Source organism: Macrosteles quadrilineatus, unplaced genomic scaffold, assembly GCF_028750875.1.
Source record: "Macrosteles quadrilineatus isolate MER2022 unplaced genomic scaffold, UCM_ALF_1.0 Scaffold_8__2_contigs__length_117827958, whole genome shotgun sequence".
In the NCBI taxonomy this organism is placed as follows: Eukaryota; Metazoa; Arthropoda; class Insecta; order Hemiptera; family Cicadellidae; genus Macrosteles; species Macrosteles quadrilineatus.
The window spans coordinates 75,918,380-75,940,243 of NW_026542601.1; the positions used below are offsets into that span (position 1 = coordinate 75,918,380).

At 35.6% G+C, this 21,864-nt stretch overlaps 1 protein-coding gene across 1 annotated transcript in view; it reads right to left on the reverse strand.

Moving 5' to 3' along the window:
* Window positions 1-683: 683 nt before the first annotated feature.
* LOC128999579 (piwi-like protein Siwi) overlaps window positions 684-21,864 on the reverse strand; it is a 57,807-nt gene continuing 36,626 nt past the window's right edge. The window contains exons 13-18 of the mRNA XM_054426163.1: window positions 17,452-17,579; window positions 12,195-12,363; window positions 10,899-11,020; window positions 9,826-9,968; window positions 9,340-9,487; window positions 684-1,173 (exon numbers count right to left, since the gene is read on the reverse strand). Coding sequence (XP_054282138.1) covers window positions 1,057-1,173; window positions 9,340-9,487; window positions 9,826-9,968; window positions 10,899-11,020; window positions 12,195-12,363; window positions 17,452-17,579 — 827 coding nt within the window. The 3' untranslated portion in view covers window positions 684-1,056. The remainder of the gene's footprint in view (window positions 1,174-9,339; window positions 9,488-9,825; window positions 9,969-10,898; window positions 11,021-12,194; window positions 12,364-17,451; window positions 17,580-21,864) is intronic.

The following is a 21,864-nucleotide window of genomic DNA, read 5'->3' on the forward strand; positions in this document are numbered from 1 at the left end:
TGCGTATTACGAAATGCATAAAAGTCGACGTATAAGAGCTTCGCTCGCTCCGCTCAATAAATACGTGACTCGTGGTTTTTATTTCTCCACATCGACATACTTCCTCCTCCACCAGGTGAAATCTCCAAAAATTTGCCTTGAAATTTTCCACGTCCTGTGACAAACTGCATTTCATAATAGCCCATCTCCCAATCTTGTTCCAGTCTCTTCCTGATGTTAGCTATATATCCTTTACCTTTAAAACGTTAACATAAAACACTCTGCTCCCAACGCATTTGCCACTCATCTAATATCTCCTCTCGTCTGTTTCAGATGTAAAATTTCGCGCAGGTCGCTTTCTATCCAGCCGACCTATAGTATAAAATAAGTTAGGTTATTAGCAAAATTTACAAAGTTATATCAATGCCGAGAAGTTGTTTATCAGACTGATAAAAATTCCTCAATGCTGTAAAAACAATTATCTAACAGGTAAGACAGTAAGTGTAACCAAACTTCAACGATTCCACCTCTTTCAGAGGTAAAGGAAGCTTAATATATAGTTTGAGACCCATATAAAAAGTAATCTCTTCTGCTTAGCAATTTTCAAATATATTGAGGCGTGCAATCTTCTCTCCTTAGGGCTGTTTTGAGAACTGAGTGCACAACCAGAAAGTTCCATAAGGAAAGTAAATAACAACTGGACGTTTAAACAAAATACTTTATTATGTTGAACCTATTAAACAGATGTAGAAAAATACACAAACAAAACATACTTAGGACCTATATTAAGGTCTAATAATGAACATATTTACAAACTTGTTCTTCAAAAGAGAACATAAAAATAAAATGTTTACATGGTAAAATCTTGCCAACTCAACATTACTTATGCACCATCACCATCTATATGCTGCAGTAATGGTCAAAACTTACAAAAAAACTGAAGTCTTCTGTTAACGGTAAAAAAACATTCATTCCTGAGTAAAAATCCTTAAGAGTTAAAAACACTTGAAAAATGTCATTCCCTGAGTTGCATTTTTTGTCTATGGCACTTAATAAGGCACATTGGATTTATGTTATTTACAAAAAGAACAGAAGCTCCTCAAGACTTGGATTAGGAGCTCGATGTAGAGATTGACTGACAAGAAACGCCAACTTGTGCGCGTATTGGACAGGTGCTGGCACTCTAACTGTACCCTGAAACATAATACGTTTTTATGTATTCTCATAAACCAAACAGCATGCCTCAGGCATTTAGGGCAAAAATCATAGGTACTTAAAGAAAACTAGAACAAATCTACGACGCAAATTTTATAAAATCACTTAAATGTTCAATTGTATGTTTATAACCTTGTCCCAAATAACAATTCAAAACACATTACACAAATTCACAACTAATAACTAATCCCCACTCCCCAAGAGCATTAACCTCTTATCTTGACACATTACAACAAAATGCCTTGCGGTGTCTTATTGCAAGCGCCGAGTGGGGCGAGTATACACTACAGTGGCTTTAGTCAGTTCGCACTGAGCAAACTAGTATTGTAATTCAACAGTAACAATGCAAGTAGTTTGCCAGTGGGCTTACTGGGCAGTGGCTGGAACCTACAACGCAGCACAAAAATGACTAGGTTACTACAACAAGTCTTCTTTATTAGAGTGTTGATTTAGTCATACAATGATCAAAACCAACACTTTCCCATTATAGTCCAGCAGCTAGCTATACTTTAGTGTGCAAACTTGCGTATACTCAATATTCTTGCATAACGTTTTAGTTTGATGTCTAGGGAGTTTAAAAAACCTGGGTGTTTACCTCCTACCCCCCACGTTTACCGGCTATGATGTAATCAAAATGGCGGCCATTGATTTTTAAAAAGCGTATATTTCGCAAACTATTTGTCGAACCGGAATGAACTTTTTTTTATTTTAAAGATAAGTTTAAATGCTCTCTGTTTTACATTTACACATTTGTTGTATGTTTAGGAAATTTTTCGTAATTTTGCAAAAACCTGTATTTTTTAATATTTTTGTGTTATTTTTGTTTGTAACGTTTTATTGATACAGTATATCAAAAACCACCAATGGAAAAAGTTGTAGAACATTTAAAAAGCTTTACAAAAATACCAAATTCGATATGTTTTACTCAAAATATTACGTCAGGAAACTAGATAAATCTCATAAAAACACCTATTTTGGCGCAAAAACGCCTATTAGTCCGGCATCTAGGGCAGTGCACAAGTCTTATATAGACAGTTTTACCATTCAATGTTGATGTATGTGTCTAAATAAGTGTTTTCGACTCGGGTGTCACTTCTGCACCCACTGCAGTTTCCGGTTATGACGTCATCAAAATGGCGGAAAGGGCTATATAAAAAATAACTATCCTTATATATAATACGTGAAGGCGATTTCTACAAAACACTACTCCTCCGTTAATAATGGACCGATTTTTACAAACGACGTGTCAAAATAAAGTATTTATTGTGTAGACGCCCCCTTTCAACAATTCCTGTAATAAAAATCCTCGGGCTTTGTCCCACAGGCCATCAAAGTTGGAGTTTCTCCCATAAGATTAACATGGGGGAATCTAAATATTTAACTGGAAACTTTGTCCCCACTATTAATTTGAGAGAACGGCTGGGCGTAGAAACTTGGTAGATGTGTCCAAAGAAAGGTCTGTAGATGAGTTATCAAAAGAAAAACTAAGCAAAATCCCTTAGGACTCTGCCCCAGAAGCCTTTAAAGATCCCTTCACAGAGTTGTTTACATTTTGGCCATGTGAATAATACTTTTTAATGAAACAGCTGTTCATTTTTAAATTGTATTTCAAACAACACACATTTATTGGGAGTTACTGAATTCTACCAAATAAGTATTTGCAATGCTATTTTCTTATTTTAAAATAGATTTTCTTCTTTATCATGTCATGTTTTGCAATATAACAATCCATTACCAAATCAGTGGAAAATCCTTTTATCACAGCAATTCTTAAATCATTTCTTATTGAACTATCTTATATCTATGGTACGGGTTGGTGTCTGCCTCTGTCACCACTTTCGCCTACATTTTATCATATTATTCTACACATATCAAATATTTATGTAGAAATATCTGCTCTTATCGTGTCTAATAAAATCCAAACATAGAAACATTGCCTAAAATGGTACCCATCTTGAAAAATTATTTGCACCTGCCTATATTACGGACTTTGGCGGGGTTTTGGGGTCAGGTTGGTAACGTTATTAAAAATAACACAACATTTTGGCTGTAAAATATGATGCAAAGAGAAAAATACTATTTAAGCAGCTACTATCATGACAGAAAGGTCATATTCCTTTTAAACTAGATCACATAATCCTTTATAAGATACGGTGATTAACAATACGTAATCGTCAATATATACGTAACAGCCAATTTACAGTATTTTTGCTTCTTGGAAATGTCCCATCGCTATGTCATTTGCATTATTTGTTGCGAATGAAGCCGCCAAGACCATATGAACTAGGAGGCCCCTAACAGTTCGAGAATAAAAGCCAACTTCACTTCAAGTATTCCACACCTAACATTCCGTAGAGGGATTATATTGACAACTTTATGTTATTGATAAGGCTGAGAACACTAACTGACATCCCCCATGTCAAGGAATTCCACCTTCAACAGTAACCCCACAATCAATTTCTCAAAACTATGCTAGAGGGTTCATTCATTGGCACAGAAGTACGATATGAACTGACGCGACGTGACGAAGGAAAAATCAAACTTACACTGTAACGGATATAACTCCCTTTGAAGTTAGAATATGTCTTCCCAAAAAAATATTTTCTTTTCAAATAAAATCATATTACACTGATGAAATCACGGAAGTGTTTAACTACAAAAGATCCACCAATACGATTTTAATACTATTTAAAGGTTCTTCCAAAGGAAGAGATACCATATAACATACTAATAACAACTCCGATGACGTACAGTATAGAAAATATTTTAATCATTAAATGATCAATCAAATTTGGCAACTAACGCAATTAATACAATTATCCTTTTTACACTTATTACTCTTTAAACAATGCTCAAAATATGTATATGTCACCCAATTGATCGCAGTTAGATGAATTAACGTAAGCCTTGAAAGTAACCGCCGATTTCGACGGGTTTCACCTAGTATTTTACATACCATGTATCGGATCGGAATGAACTTTTTTTTGTTTGAAAGATAAGTTTACATGCTATCTTTCATACATTTACACTTTTGTTGTATGTTTAGTGCATTTTTCGTAATTTTGCAAAAACCTATATTTTTAAATATTTTTGTGTTATTTTTGTTGATTACGTTTTATTGATACAATATATCAGAAATAACTTAAAGAGAAGGTTGTAGCACGTTAAAAGGGCTTTACAAAAATACCGAATTCAACATGCTTTACTCAAAGGATCACGTCAAGAAACTAGAAAAATCATACAAAACAACCTAATTTGGCGCAAAACTCATATAAATCCGACACCGATGGCTGTGTACGAGTCATATATAGACAGTTTTACCATTCAATGTTGATGTATGTGTCTATAGAAGTGTTTTTAACTCGGGTATCACGTCTGGACCCACTGCAGTTTCCGGTTATGATGTCTTTAAAATTGCTACATGTTACGATTTCACCAACTATTTTACTTAAAATAAGACCATTACCCCCTTTTATGCAAATAAAAGCACAACAAATCAATGAAATTAGTCCATAGGAAGTTTCCCACTATATAAATACCCCCGGTGCAGCAATCCTGTCGACTAAGCAAATTTCCATTTGCCTGGGTTGATTTTCAATTAATCTATAAATTAACATTGTTTAAGAGTGCCTAGGTTTGCTGCTAAAGGGAAACTAATAAAGTGGGTTTTTTATTAAAATATTAATGGCTTAGTGTTGGATTAATAAATCTGCCAAGTTTGATCAAAATATATCCATAAACAAGCCAACTACTACATTTACAATATTGTCCATAAAAATAACATTGGAATTTTAAATGAAAAATGTTTTTATTTTCTCCTTAACCAATAACCGTACAAAAACATTTTTACATACTACATTATTTGTTTTTTGAAGGTCTTTCAAAAGGTTCGGAGAAAGAGAAAATCCCATTTTAGTTCCATAAAATCCCTCTTTGAACTCCGTTCCTATGGTCCGATCATGCTGGTTCCCAAAATTATTCAAATTAATCCCGCCTTACACCTTCAAACCAAATTACATCGAAATCATACTCAAGTCAAAAGTAACTCAAGCTATCGTCTCTACGGACTCATAGCGTTTATAGTCTTCCCCTTTTCACCGTATTTTGAACACAGAGGTCTATACTGGAAGTCTAAGTTATTCATATACGAACAATTTAACGTGTTATTTACGAATAGTGATAAAACAATAATTATAGGCCTAATATCCTAATTTTAATCCTAAGCAAAAGCTTAGCTAGTAGCAAGCAATACCACTATTGGCCAATTAAGTTAAGTTGTAACTTATTTAATTAATTGGTATGTTACCTAAGTATCAGACGGGTAAAAAAAAACAATCAGGACAGTTATAAATTTAGTTGTACTTGATAGGTATTCAACAATGCGTATTGTTTACGGTCCATTGGTTGTGTGATAAGTAAATACTTTTTCCTAAAGATACCTAACAATGTACATGTTCTCTCACTGATTTGAGAAAGCAAGCAAAGTGGCCAATTCGCTCATCAAAAAACATTGTCTCACTCTAATTACCGTACTTTGCCTCACTCGCTTCAGATTTGCAACGTGAAGGCACGAAATAGTGAGCGCGTAACATGCAGACAAGGTCGTTTGCGCGCGAAATACGTTGGCAGCACTGGCTGTAAATCAGCTGGTCAGCTGTTATACTGTCGTATCATTAAATGTCATATTAAAAGTTCACTTCTGTGTAAAAATATGTTACGTTTCTTTACCAATTTATTTGTTTTATGGTAACTGTAATAAAAATATAATGTGCAACTCGAGTGCAAAGTGCAATTGCATCACTCGAGAAACCATTCCTCTCGAGTAAGTATTTCTCTCGAGTGAGTCAATCGCTCCCTTTGCTCACTAGTTGCACAAATAACTATTGTCTTTTAATAATAAAGTTGTTTATTAAGTTAATTTGTATATTTATTTACGACAGAATCAAGTACTTTTGCACTATTAATTGGACACAAATGGTGGAAGGCAGTTACGTGATTTCAAAAGCACATTTTAGCAAATTTTCCACATTTGAAAGTAGCTATTATCGCAAGTCTCATGGTAATACCTAAGTCCGGGACCGTTTAAACTTTTTATTTTGATATCCCCAGAGGCCAAAAACCTGTGTGTTCAAATGTTAGATTGTTAGATGAATTTGGTTTGAAGGTGTGAGGCGGGATAAATTTGGATAATTTCGCAAACCAGCGTGATCGGACCATAGGGACGGAGTTCAAAGAGGGGTTTTATGGAACTAAAATGGGATTTTCTCTTTTTTTACCCTTATAACACAAAATTTATCAATTTTTCTCCGAACCTTTTGAAAGATCTTCAAAAAACAAATAATTTAGTATGTAAAAGCGTTTTTGTACGGTTATTGGTTAAGGAGAAAATAAAAACATTTTTCATTTAAAATTCCAATGTTTTTTTTATGGACGATATTGTAAATGTAGTAGTTGGCTTGTTTATGGATATATTTTGATCAAACTTGGCAGATTTATTTATCTAACACCAAGCCATTAAAATTTTAATAAAAAACCCACTTTATTAGTTTCCCTTTAGCAGCAAACCTAGGCACTCTTAAACAATGTTAATTTATAGATTAATTGAAAATCAACCCAGGCAAATGGAAATTCGCTTAGTCGACAGGATTGCTGCACCGGGGGTATTTATATAGTGGGAAACTTCCTATGGACTAATTTCATTGATTTGTTGTGCTTTTATTTGCATAAAAGGGGGTAATGGTCTTATTTTAAGTAAAATAGTTGGTGAAATCGTAACATGTAGCAATTTTAAAGACATCATAACCGGAAACTGCAGTGGGTCCAGACGTGATACCCGAGTTAAAAACACTTCTATAGACACATACATCAACATTGAATGGTAAAACTGTCTATATATGACTCGTACACAGCCATCGGTGTCGGATTTATATGAGTTTTTGCGCCAAATTACGTTGTTTTGTACGATTTTTCTAGTTTCTTGACGTGATCCTTTGAGTAAAGCATATCGAATTCGGTATTTTTGTAAAGCCCTTTTAACGTGCTACAACCTTCTCTTTAAGTTATTTCTGATATATTGTATCAATAAAACGTAATCAACAAAAATAACACAAAAATATTTAAAAATATAGGTTTTGCAAAATTACGAAAAATGCACTAAACATACAACAAAAGTGTTAATGTATGAAAGATAGCATGTAAACTTATCTTTCAAACAAAAAAAGTTCATTCCGATCCGATACATGGTATATAAAATATAGTTATTTTTAATATAGCCCTTTCCGCCATTTTGATGACGTCATAACCGGAAACTGCTGTGGGTGCAGAAGTGACACCCGAGTCGAAAACACTTATTTAGACACATACATCAACATTGAATGGTAAAACTGTGTATATAAGACTTGTGCACTGCCCTAGATGCCGGACTAATAGGCGTTTTTATGAGATTTATCTAGTTTCCTGATGTAATATTTTGAGTAAAACATATAGAATTTGGTATTTTTGTAAAGCTTTTTAAATGTTCTACAACTTTTTCCATTGGTGGTTTTTGATATACTGTATCAATAAAACGTTACAAACAAAAATAACACAAAAATATTAAAAAATACAGGTTTTTGCAAAATTACGAAAAATTTCCTAAACATACAACAAATGTGTAAATGTAAAACAGAGAGCATTTAAACTTATCTTTCAAATAAAAAAAAGTTCATTCCGATTCGACAAATAGTTTGCGAAATATACGCTTTTTAAAAATCAATGGCCGCCATTTTGATTACGTCATAGCCGGAAAACGTGGGGGGTAGGAGGTAAACACCCAGGTTTTTTAAACTCCCTAGACATCAAACTAAAACGTTATGCAAGAATATTGAGTATACGCAAGTTTGCACACTAAAGTATAGCTAGCTGCAGGACTATTAATTGTTCATACAGTTTAGAACATAAAGAAATAAACAGTCAATGTTAGTTATCTGACCTGCGTAATCAAACAACTTTGAGAGAGATTCACGTTGAGGGACATTGGAAATATTGAAAACAAACTAGTTATCACTCTTTAGTAAGTTGTTGTATTACATGCACATGCTGAACAATAAATGTTACTCAATCAAGAGGGCTGAAGAAAAAATCAAATTCTTATTTTAAATCAATTTTAAGTAAGAGTGTATAATTATTTCAGTAGTACTGCAAGCTTTTTGTGAGGGATAAGTTGCTTTGATAGCCTTAATACCAAACAGCAATCGTTGGAATGGAGGCACACATTACTGGAAATACATTGGCTCAACTCCCAAATTGTGTTGCGGTGTAACCTAAAGTTCAAAAGTAAAATTAAATAAAGACTAAGAAGATGCTAATTCCCAACACAAGTCAGTGTTCCCGTATCAAACTGTAGTAGATCAATGTTTGTGAAACTGCAGGGCGTTATTCTTGGAAGCGCAGCAAAATATGGAAACAAACCACTCTCTTCTCCAAAAAAATTTCCACTTTTAGATCAAAATTGTAAGAGAGAACAAAAGAGATAACTTGTATTATTCATTGTGACTCCTGACATAAACATTCATGTATCTTTTAATGCAATATACGTATGTGAATTGCCATAGTTTAGTAGAGTTTTGTGTTATGATACTCTTTCCTGTTTAATAGGATGTTATGGATTAATGTTACGTATCTGGATAACCTTAACCCTACTTTACAATGGTTGATCGGAAGTTGAGCGTGTTAATCAGGAGTAAACAACCTACACTGTGAATGGTAAAATTTTATAAAATTTCCCAAACTGTAATCATTTAGGCCTACACAAGAATTTCCTATCATCTAAATGTCATAGGCCAGTGATCACCAATACAATTTTATGGAGGTCCATTCCAAGTTTCTATAAAACTGTCACGGTCAAGTTTCCGGGGGGTCTGGGGGTATGGAATACCGCCCAGTCAAAAGGAGGGTCCGGGGTCCACCGGAAGAAATTTCAAAATTTCACTTAAAATGGTGTGATTTAAGCCTATTTGCACATGTTAATTGTAACATTTTTTTGCGTTTTTTTTTTAACATTGATGATAAAGGATTGACAAACAAAACGATCCCTCAAACTAAGTTAAAAAAAAAACAAAAAAAAAAACGCCTGTGTCTAGTATGAATTGATTCAGATATACTTACACTCCAATTGTAATATGTATGAGTCATTTTGAAGGTAAGCCTCTGCATTTTATCAGGGTCCAAACCAATAGTGTCATGGATGACATTATAGCTGGTAGGACTCACAGTTCCCTGATTGACATACTGCGAAACGATGAAAAAATCGTATCTGAAATGGTGAAACTTATATCAGTAATTATTCAAGAGTTCAAGTTTTAAAAATAAACTTTCTTTTGTAATTAGGAAACAAATACCAACATGCAAATTCATAAAAATTTTACGATGCAATTTTTAAAGAGATAAAAACAGTAAGCATAATCATTTATGAGCCTGATAATCAATTTTTGATAATGACGGTCAAATGAATAATCAAAATTCATTCTTGTATTCCAATTATTAAAATTCCAACAGTCTAGAACAGGATCTAACAGGCCAATTTAAAACCTAAGAAAAGAAGCTACAACTGTACAGAGAATTTAATTTACACAGTACGTTTACATAACTCACCGCTCTGGTAGAGTGATCACATCGTCGACGACAGTCCCTGGCCTGGGATTCCCCCTTTCACTAAATAGACGAGTGTTGATACGTTTTGAAACAACAATGAAAGCCAGCTTTGGTGCTTGGCCAATCACTTCACTGATGGCGCGCTGCAAGCAAAAATATAAAGTCAGTTTGCACCAATTGATATCTGAAGAAAACTTATTACAAAGAGACTACTGTGCCAAAAGTTTTGAAATGTTTTCAGTAATCAGAAAATAAAATATACAACATGTTATTAATGAATTATATAAAAAGTAAATACAAGTATGTCTAATAAACACTTGTGTATATTTGAGCATTGTTGTATATCTCACGGTTAAACAGAAAAGTGTAAATTAAAATTTCCATGTTGTGGAGGACACAAAATCTGCTTGTTTATATTTCAAACAAATTTGACAAATTTATTCATGAAATATATAAGTTATAAACAAAAAAAAACCATTTTTACATTTCCTGTAGCAGACAACCTAAGTACTCATTAAAATTAATGTTTAAAAAGGAAATATAATATGTGACAAATTTCAGTGAATATTTCAGTGAAAATCCAGCCAGGTAAATGATAGATTATTCTGCAGGTTTGCTGAGGCAGGGTTTTGACATTCTGTTGGTTTTGATGATTATTTGAGTGTCCCTGTCCATATCGAAATTGATCAACACAACCATCATTCATGTGTATTATTACAGTCTTGTTCTCAATGTCCAAGATATGTTTCAGTTTATTTGAATGTATTTCTTTACTTACTGTTATCAACTTGGTTAACTCAGATCTTAAAGAAAAGGAAAAAACACATCCCCAAAAGTTAATTTGCAACTCTTATACAACTCAATATTGTGCAACAACTGTTGTTTATTAATGACGGTGTATATTATCTGTAAGCTTGATCTAATTTTTTAACTTGAGTCTCCATTCTGTAGGTACTACTTCCTCTCCTGAGACGTGTGTGTGTAAGCCTATGTTATTCCCATGATAGCCCCAATACGCAACAATTCTAATCATGATATTAAATTTGAAATAAATAGTCAAAGATAATACTTACTTGAATGTTTACAACCTCGTGTTCGAACACGTAAGGGATTTGTCCATCTCCCACTCCATCTCTGTAGATGAGAATATGTGATGGGAATGTGCCGTTGTGTTTTTTATAAGACTCAAGGGCCTCTGAAAATTGATACATAATAATTAGTTCTAGGTAACAGTACTATGCAAGTGCAAGTCCAGCATGATAACCACCTGTCATACTCAAGTGCCACTGGAAAACCACTGCTACAGTAGAACTTCTGATATCCGGTCCCTTCCGAAAGCCAATTAAAATGTTGTTCTCACATCTTACATACCGCAAGAGTAGATGAAAGCACTTGTCTTTGCGAATTGATCTTCCTCACAATTAAATTGATCTGTTTGTTTACATTTGACTGTTTCACTACTCAGTTGAGTTAGTAGGCCTAGCATTCATTTCCTACTACTGGAACGTTAGTTATTAATAAATAATAATCAATATTATCTTCTTCCGTTCCAAATGATTGTAGTTATTTACAACGCGTTTTGTCAGCACAGTGACATCCTCAGGTATCCGCTATCGCTTCGTCTTGAATATATTAACATAAAACAGTCATTGCACAATACACAAACACACATTTAATACATTTAAAGACCGGTCGGTGTTGTCGTCGCGGTGGCCACAACTCACGTACGCACATGACTAATTCTGGGCGACGACTGCAGGATGGAGCGTTGAACAGCTCTACCCCCTTTATTTCGGTTAACCGGGTATCTAATGTGTAGAAGTATTGTAAGTAAGAATAACCTCAGCATCTGACAGGCCATGGTAGGTTTAGTTAGTTGATTATAATTCCTGTATTCAAAGAGTATCAGTTATTGTTGAATAACCTTAGTTTACTTGTCTAGAGTCAAGCCAGCAACAGTAGGTTGGATTAACCTGCCAAATCGTTATCTAGTCAGGAACTTGGTCTCGTGGTGGCCAGATATGAGAGGTTCTATTGTATGTAGTCCATACATTTAAAATAAATAATAAAATTTAGGATTCTAATTTTCAAGAACATTAGATCCTATTGTTGGATACAAGTAATGTTCCTAGTCCTAAACCAATTCATGAACTTTTTGTTTTCAATTAGTTTTATTGTTTGATCCCAAGGAAGACTACTTCAATACCTGTAAGTTCACAAAATTTATGCAAAGCAATTCCTTCCCCAACCCACCCTACTGTTTTAAAACAACACTTCAAGAAATGAGATAAATTAAAATAAAAACAAACAATTTCCCTCGACTACCAACAACAGACAATAGTAGGCCAAATGTGTGGTTGAATACTTACTAACGATGTTCAGAGCAAGGTCATTTGAAAGTTCTTCACCCGTAGAGTGGTGGGATACTGCAGAAAAGTATCTTGACATGGGCTTATTAAGTGATGCCACCATGGCTCCAAATGATTTGCCTTTCTGTTTGGAATCGTGGCATACGTCGAACCCAATTGTCATCAAGCCCTGATAAACAATATAATATGAAATAAATGAGTTAATTGTGCACAGTATTTAAAATTTAACTGGATAGTCACTGCTAAGAATGTTGGTATGGGACAAGGATATCTTTTTATATTATTCCTGGTGTAGTCAAGTTTACATATTTTATATTCTATATTTGTTGATTATTTTATGAGTCAGAATAAATTGTCAAAGATGCCATAAAATGAATAATTACATTATACAAAGGACACCTTCTTATATGGGTAAAAGATTTTTTAACAATTTGCATGGTACTACAAACCAATAATAGGATTAGTATCTTTTAAAGAAAATTTTTTTTGAATTTTTGTTGGAAAAAAATTATTATAGTATAGATCAGTTTCTCGAAGATAAATCAATGTGAATTGTTTGTTTTGTTACTAGGTATTTATTTTTACCAATAAGCTAGTTTATCCTACTAATATTATAAATGAGAAAGTTTGGATGTATGGATGTATGTATGTTTGTGACAAGTAAACACGAAAAATAATGGTCAGATTGGGATGAAATTTGGCATGATGATAGCTCAAATTCCCAATTAACATATAGGCATACTCTTATCTAAAAATTCCTTTTGGGCTCCGCCCCAGTGGCTCTGCAGTTCCCCATGTTAACCTTATGAGTATTCATATTTAAAGGGAATTAAAGAATTTAGCCAGCTGTTTCAACTAAAAGAGTTGGTTCTATGATATGCAAAAGCATTAAAAATTTATAAGATTTACCAACAGGGTGCAGCACTATTATTTTTAGCGAATTTCCCTATAGGGAAGTAGCTATTACCGTAGGTCTCATGGTAAGACCTAAGCCCGGGACCGATTTACTTTTTCATTTTGATGTCCCCAGAGGCCAAAAACACCATTCGTTCAAATTTTTATATATCTATATATAGATATATATATATATATATATATATGTGTGTGTCCATCCGCACGATAACTTGAGTAATTTTTGTCCGATTTTGATAAAATTTGGTTTGAAGGTGTAAGGCGGGATAAACTTGAATGAGTTCGCGAACCAGCATGATCGGACTATGGGAACGGGGGTTTATGGGGGGTTTTATGGGGTAAAAATAGGTTTTTCCCATTTTTGCCCCTAAAAACACAAAATTTCACAATTTCTTTTTAAACCATTTTGTAGAGCTTAAAAAAACAAATAATTTAGTATATTGAAGCGTTATTATGCGCCTAATTGTTACGGAGAAAATTCAAAAAAATTGTAATTTTAAAATTCCCATGTTATTCTTATGGAGAATAAGTCGACTGTTGCAGTTTGCTTGTTTATGAACATATTTTGATCGATTTTGAAAATACTTTTATTTCTTACTAAACTATTATCATTTTATAAAAAAATCTTTTTTGTCCTCCCTGTTGCAGCAAACCTAAGGTACTTGTTAAACTAATTCTATTTAAATAGGAAATAAATGTGCTATTTTTATGGAGGCATTTTAGTGTAAATCCAATCAGGTCAATGGAAATTCGCTTAGTCTGCAGGTTTGCTGCGGCGGGGGTATTTTCATTATTTATGAAATTATCTAATTTGAACTAAGCAGCAACAAAAAACTGTGATACACAATGAGAACTGTCAAAGTAGGATGCAGTCCATTCGGGGGAATACTATTCTTACCCTAATAATGTATTCCTGTATTTATAAAGCTGAATAAAGTGATTTTTGATTTGATTTGATTTGAGGATTGTTTACAGTTATGTTTATGTTTTAGCGAATTTCCCTATAGGGAAGTAGCTATTACCGTAGGTCTCATGGTAAGACCTAAGCCCGGGACCGATTTACTTTTTCATTTTGATGTCCCCAGAGGCCAAAAACACCATTCGTTCAAATTGTTATATATATATATATATATATATATATATATATATATATGTATGTGTGTGCGTGTCCATCCTGATAACTTGAGTAATTTTTGTCCGATTTTGATAAAATTTGGTTTGAAGGTGTAAGGCAGGATAAACTTGAATGAGTTCGCGAACCAGCATGATCGGACTATGGGAACGGGGGTTTATGGGGGGTTATATGGGGTAAAAATAGGGTTTTCCCATTTTTGACCCTAAAAACACAAAATTTCACAATTTCTTTTTAAACCATTTTGTAGAACTTAAGAAAACAAATAATTTAGTATATTGAAGCGTTATTATGCGCCTAATTGTTACGGAGAAAATTCAAAAAAATTTTAATTTTGAAATTCCTATGTTATTCTTATGGAGAATAAGTCAACTGTTGTAGTTTGCTTGTTTATGAACATATTTTGATCGATTTTGGAAAATACTTTTATTTCTTACTAAACTATTATCATTTTATAAAAAAAATCTTTTTTACCCTCCCTGTTGCAGCAAACCTAAGAACTTATGATTTTTGATTTGATTTGATTTGAGGATTGTTTACAGTTATGTTTGTTTTTAATTTCATGAATAATTTATGAAATTTTGCGAATTTTTAATAATCTATATTTCTCTATTGTGTAGGTGAATAGGAGCCAGCAGCGGATGGCGGTCGCCGAAATGGCAGACGCACATGCCAATAAGGTGCTGGCACTCCAACATCTGAGAGTCGGCTGGGTCAACTGCAGGCTCAGACGGAGAGTGGAAGTAAAGAGGTGTTTTAAATGCCTCTGTTTCGGCCATTCCTCCCGAAACTGCAAGGGACCCGACCGAAGCAAGAACTGCCTTCGGTGCGGGGAGGTCGGTCACATCCGTAAGGACTGCCAAGTCGAGTCCTGTTTTCTTTGCAAAGAAAATGGGCTCGCTGAAAAACACTTGAAGCATATAGCTGGGTCTGGACAGTGCAGTGCATTTATATATGCACTACAACAAGCGAAAGCCCTCCCACAAAGATAAGAATCCTTCAATGCAATCTTGAGCGATCCAGGACGGCTGACGCACTTCTATGTCAGCTTGCCCTAGAACACGATGTCGACGCGCTTTTAGTCAGCGAACAGTACCAGTACCGTGATAGGGACCCAGCTTTTTGGTTCCCTGATAGTCTTGGTACTGCTGCAATCTGGGCGCGTAATGCAGCTACAGTACAAGTACGGGGTCACGCGAAGGGCCGAGGTTTCGTTTGGGTTCGGTGCCGGGATGTCACTTACTTTAGTGTCTACCTCACTCCCAATGAGGCCATCCGTGACTTTCGTGAGAAGATAGACCGCCTGGAAGAGAGTGTGCGCAATACCACAGGACACGTCGTCGTGGGTGGGGATTTTAATGCTAGGGCTGTCGAGTGGGGAATGACCCTCACAAATTCCCGGGGCAAGTACATTTTGGACTTTGCTGCCAGAGCCGGACTCGTTGTCGTCAACGATGGCAACACGCCAACTTTCCGGCGCCCTGGGATGCGGGGAACGATCCCAGACATTACCCTTGCATCTGAGTCTCTTTTGCCAAGGATCAGAGCCTGGAGAGTCCTGGAGGATTACACGGCCAGTGACCACCAGTACATAATTTTTGACGTCCTGGATGGTCATAAGAGACAAGTGGCAGCGTTTCGTCAAGTGCCCGTTCGATGGAACATTAAAAAACTGGACGTGGCAAAATTCAACGGAGCCATCCTACGAAGAACGCCGGTGGTTCATCCTGCAACTGGCGTGCCTCACGCAGAGGCGTTAGTTGCATCCACGATGAAACTGATTGTCTCGGCCTGCGATGAGTCTATGCCTCGCAGGAGATACCGGTGCAATAAGCGTCCTGTGTACTGGTGGACTGCCGAGATTGCGGAATTGCGTCGAGCGGCATTGAGGGCCAGAAGACTTGCTACCAGGGCTAGAGAACCCCTAGACAGACGGCGTAAGTCGGATGCCTATAGGGTGGCTAGGAGGTATCTTCGTCGAGCCATCAATCGAAGTAAACGCAGTTGCTGGGATAAATTAAGGGACGATGTTGATTCCAACCCGTGGGGCCTGGGTTACAAACTTGTAACCAAGAAACTTGGAACCCGCTCTCCACCTTCCGTCATGGACAGGGTCACTATGGAGAGGATAGTCGAGTCCCTTTTCCCGGCTCACGCGTTGCGCCCACTGCGGGATTATGGAAGGGTGGACGACGTCCCACTTTTCAGCCCTGAAGAGCTGGTGGCGGCCGTCATATCCCTGAAGAACAACAAGGCTCCTGGTCCCGATGGGGTGCCCGGTGAAGTCCTCAAGAAGGTTTTGACTACCAACCCCTTGATCCTTTTGAGCATGTACAACGCCTGCCTGGTTGAAGGGGTTTTCCCCTTGTGCTGGAAGACAGCTAGGCTTGTGCTTGTTGGGAAGGGCAAGGGAGACCCAGATCTGCCATCCTCTTACAGACCTCTGTGTATGTTGGATATGGCTGGCAAAGTCCTCGAGAAATTGATCCTTTCCCGGCTAAATTCAGCCGTTGTTGCTGCGGGGGACCTCTCCCCTCGTCAGTATGGATTCAGGATGGGGCGATCAACGATTGATGCGATTGAGGAGGTGAAGGGAGGTGAAGAGCCCTAAGGGAATTTATTTCGTTTTTCTTGTGATGGCTCATCTACAGACTGAGACCTTTCTTTGGATACCTCTACCAAGTTTCTACGCCCAGCCTTTCTCTCAAATTAGTGGAGACAAAGTTTCCAATTAAATATTTAGATTGCGACCCCCATGTTAATCTTACGGGAGAAAACCCAACTTTGATGAAAGATCCTGCCCAAATAAAGATTTAAAAAAATGAAAAACACTTTGCAAAACTACAGATCAGGGCCATTTTATTTAACACTTTAATCATCAAAATCGGTCCAAAAATGAGGGAGGAGTTCTGTTTACAAAAATTGGCTTAGCGTGTTACATATATAGATGTCCCTGTCTAGTACAAAAAAATCACAACTAAAAGTTCTCAATTTCAAGGTTGAATTAGTCACCTTGATTAATCATTAGCTAAACAAATTTCAACCTAATAAAACCCATCTTTTTAAGGTAGCTAGCAAGTCAGAATAAAAACCTGACCTTAAGTAGATCAATCCACAATATCTCGAGATAAGGGTTACAATTGTTTATGCATCTCACTAACAACAGTCCTTCACCATACAATACAATTTCATACTATTTTGTTGAATACTTACTCCCAATGGCATCTGAACTGACCAGGGGGCTCCCCCGATTTTACAATTTATTTGGATAGCTACTTTGGTAGCTATACTCATTACACCTTTCTTCCCCATATTTTTCGCCAACAGCACCTGGGTCGGAACTGTATGAACATAAATGTATTATGTACTTTTGTTAGGTATTCAAAGAAGACCACCAATTTGAGTCTAAGTTCAATTACAATGAGGTATTAGTCAATATATTTACATCCACTAACAATGACTAACACCATATTAAACTATATTCTTTAAAAAAATGTCCATATAAGGAATAAGCTATTACCGCAGGTCTCATAGTAAGTCCCACACCCGGGACCAATTTACATTTGCATCACAAGGTCTCCATAGGCAAAAAACAACCCAACAACAAAATTTTGAATAAAAATCATTCCATTTTGGTTTTATTCAACACAAATGTGCCGGAAATTTCAAACCAATATGAAATGACTATGGAAAAAGGGCTTTATGGGGTATAAATTAGTTTTTCCCATTCATGACCCCATTAAAAAAAAACTACTGCTTCATTCTTAGCTATTTTTAGACATAAAAAAACAACAAATAATTGCATATGTTGAAACGTTATTGTACGCCATATGGTTGTTTAATGGATATCAAATTTGTTATGCAATTTAGTTATTTATTTAGATTGACCAACAAAAAGCTTTATTGAAGTCAGTGAAAGAACCAATATAAATATTCTATTTCATTAACTAAACCTAAACTTATTGATACTCAGAATAAGTGAGTTAAAAATTATAATTGACGGATAAAACGTTTTTGTTGCTAGCAATATTATTATTCTGTTGAATACTATTAGTAAGCAGAGGTTGGTTTAAAATTTAAAACAATTATAATGCATGATAAGCATAATTTTATTATTTTTTTTTTAAAGAGGTTGGCGCCTCTTTTAACCTTGCATTTGCCCGTCCACATAGACTAAGCGCCTGTGCGTGGATCGTTTATAGCAAAGGAAGTAGTGAGCCGGTACAGCACAAAAAAGTGGAAAAATTACCGATGATTGAAATATAATTAATTCATCAGAAGATGATATATTTTAAAGTTCACATAATAAGAAATATTTCCATGTTCGTCCCATGCAAATCGGCCGACTTTAAGTATTAAAACAAACTTATCCCTTATAACTAAGTACAGTATTCAATAGTTAATTACTAGTGATGGGCGGATCCAAGAAAATGTCGGTACCGGAACCGGATCCGGATCTTAAAAAATTCGGATCCGGATCTTCGGATCTTTGGATCCGGATCCAGATACGACAGTGTGTATAAGGGCGGGTTAAAAAAAAACGTAATTAACAGAATGCCAATTTAAATCATACTTTCATTATTTTTTATCACAAAGCATTAGGTGAGATTAAAATACTAACGGGATATTTTTGAGACGAAATTATAGGCCGTTAGCTTATCATCCAGGTACAGAACTAAAAACTAGAGGTGTGAAGATAACCGAAAAATCAGGTCGGATTCAGTTCGGAAAGATACATGCCATTGCCATATATGTTATTTATTTGTATCAAGAGACAAACACTGAAACATGGCCTTGCCATATAAGTTATTTGCACCAAGAGACAAACACTAAGACATGACCTTGCCATATAAGTTATTTGAATTAAGAGACAAACACTGAGACATGGCCTTGCCATATAAGTTATTTGCATCAAAAGACAAACACTGAGTCATAACCTTGCCATATAAGTTATTTGCATCAAGAGACAAATACTGAGTCATGGCCTTGCCATATAAGTTATTTGCATCAAAAGACAAACACTGAGTCATGGCCTTGCCATATAAGTTATTTGCATTGAAAGACAAACACTGAGACATGGCCTTGCCATATAAGTTATTTGCATCAAGAGGCAAACACTGAGACATGGCCTTGCCATACAAATTATTTGCATCTAGATACAAACGCTGAGACATGGCCTAGCCATATAAGTTATTTGCATCAAGAGGCAAACATCGAGACATGACCTTGCCATATAAGTTGTTTGCATCAAGAGACAAACACTCAGGGAAAAAACGGTCTTGTACATAGATACAGCTAGCTTTGTGTTAGTAAAAAAATCTGGAAAAAATCGGGGTTGTACAGTAGTAATACAGACAGATTTGTGTTGGTAAAAAATCGGAGTTGTAGAGTGATACCTACAGTTTTTTGTGTTAGTAAAAAATCGGGGTTGTACAGTGATACAGACAGATTCGTGTTGGTAAAAAAATCGGTGTTGTACATTGATACAGACAGCTTTGTGTTTAGTAAACAAATCTGGGTTGTAGAGTGATACAGACAGCTTTGTGTTTAGTAAACAAATCGGGGTTGTACAGTGATACAGACAGATTTGTGTTAGTAAAAAAATCGGTGTTGTACATTGATACAGACAGCTTTGTGTTTAGTAATCAAATCGGTTTTGTACAGTGATGCAGACAGCTTTGTGTTGGTAAACAAATCGGGGTTGTACCTACATTGATACAGACAGCTTTTTGTGTTAGTAAAAAAAACGGTGTTGTACAGTGATACAGACAGCTTTGTGTTAGTAAAAAAAACGGTGTTGTACAGTGATACAGACAGCTTTGTGTTTAGTAAACAAATCGGGGTTGTACAGTGATACAGACAGATTTGTGTTAGTAAAAAAATCGGTGTTGTACATTGATACAGACAGCTTTGTGTTTAGTAATCAAATCGGTTTTGTACAGTGATGCAGACAGCTTTGTGTTGGTAAACAAATCGGGGTTGTACATTGATACAGACAGCTTTATGTGTTAGTAAAAAATCGGGGTTGTACAGTGATACAGACAGCTTTGTGTTAGTAAAAAAAACGGTGTTGTACAGTGATACAGACAGCTTTTTGTGTTAGTAAAAAATCTGGGTTGTACAGTGATACAGACAGCTTTGTGTTAGTAAAAAAAAAACGGTGTTGTACAGTGATACAGACAGCTTTGTGTTTAGTAAACAAATCGGGGTTGTACAGAGATACAGACAGCTTTGTGCTAGTAAAAACATTCGGGGTTGTAGAGTGATACAGACAGCTTTGTGTTAGTAAAAAAATTGGTGTTGTACAGTGATACAGACAGCTTTTTGTGTTAGTAAAAAAATTGGTGTTGTACAGTGATACAGACAGCTTTTTGTGTTAGTAAAAAATCGGGGTTGTACAGTGATACAGACAGATTCATGTTAGTAAAAAATCGGTGTTGTACATTGATACAGACAGCTTTGTGTTTAGTAATCAAATCGGTGTTGTACAGTGATACAGACAGCTTTGTGTTGGTAAAAAATCGGGGTTGTACAGTGATACAGATAGCTTTTTGTGTTAGTAAAAAATCGGGGTTGTATAGTGATACAGACAGCTTTGTGTTAGTAAATAATCGGTGTTGTACAGTGATACAGACAGCTTTGTGTTGGGAAAAAAATCGGGGTTGTACAGTGATACAGACAGCTTTGTGTTAGGAAAAAAAAAAACGGTGTTGTACAGTGATACAGACAGCTTTGTGTTTAGTAAACAATTCGGGGTTGTACAGAGATACAGACAGCTTTGTGCTAGTAAAAACATTCGGGGTTGTAGAGTGATACAGACAGCTTTGTGTTAGTAAAAAAATCGGTGTTGTACAGTGATACAGACAGCTTTTTGTGTTAGTAAAAAATCGGGGTTGTACAGTGATACAGACAGATTCATGTTAGTAAAAAATCGGTGTTGTACATTGATACAGACAGCTTTGTGTTTAGTAATCAAATCGGTGTTGTACAGTGATACAGACAGCTTTGTGTTGGTAAAAAATCGGGGTTGTACAGTGATACAGACAGCTTTGTGTTGGTAAAAAATCGGGGTTGTACAGTGATACAGATAGCTTTTTGTGTTAGTAAAAAATCGGGGTTGTATAGTGATACAGACAGCTTTGTGTTAGTAAATAATCGGTGTTGTACAGTGATACAGACAGCTTTGTGTTGGGAAAAAAATCGGGGTTGTACAGTGATACAGACAACTTTGTGTTAGGAAAAAATCGGGAAAATTTTTAAATAAATCGGATCCATCAAAACCGGATCCAGCCCAAGATCCGGAATTTTTTTGGATCCGATCCGGTGCCGGTTCTAGCTCGGATCCGGCGGATCCGGTAGTCCGATATTTATTTATTTATTTATTTATTAAACATCATCACATTACATCAATTCTCTTGACAGGTGATTTGTCACAAAGTCTAATACTAATACTATACTACATTTTAAAATAAAATAGCTTACAAAAGAAATAAAGCATATAATAAGCTACAAACCTATGGGAGAAGCAATATCTTTAAAATATACTCATTTTCCAGATATTCCTCTAACGAGTAAAATGCCCTCTCCAAAAGGAAATTTTTTAAAGATAGTTTAAATTTAGAGAAT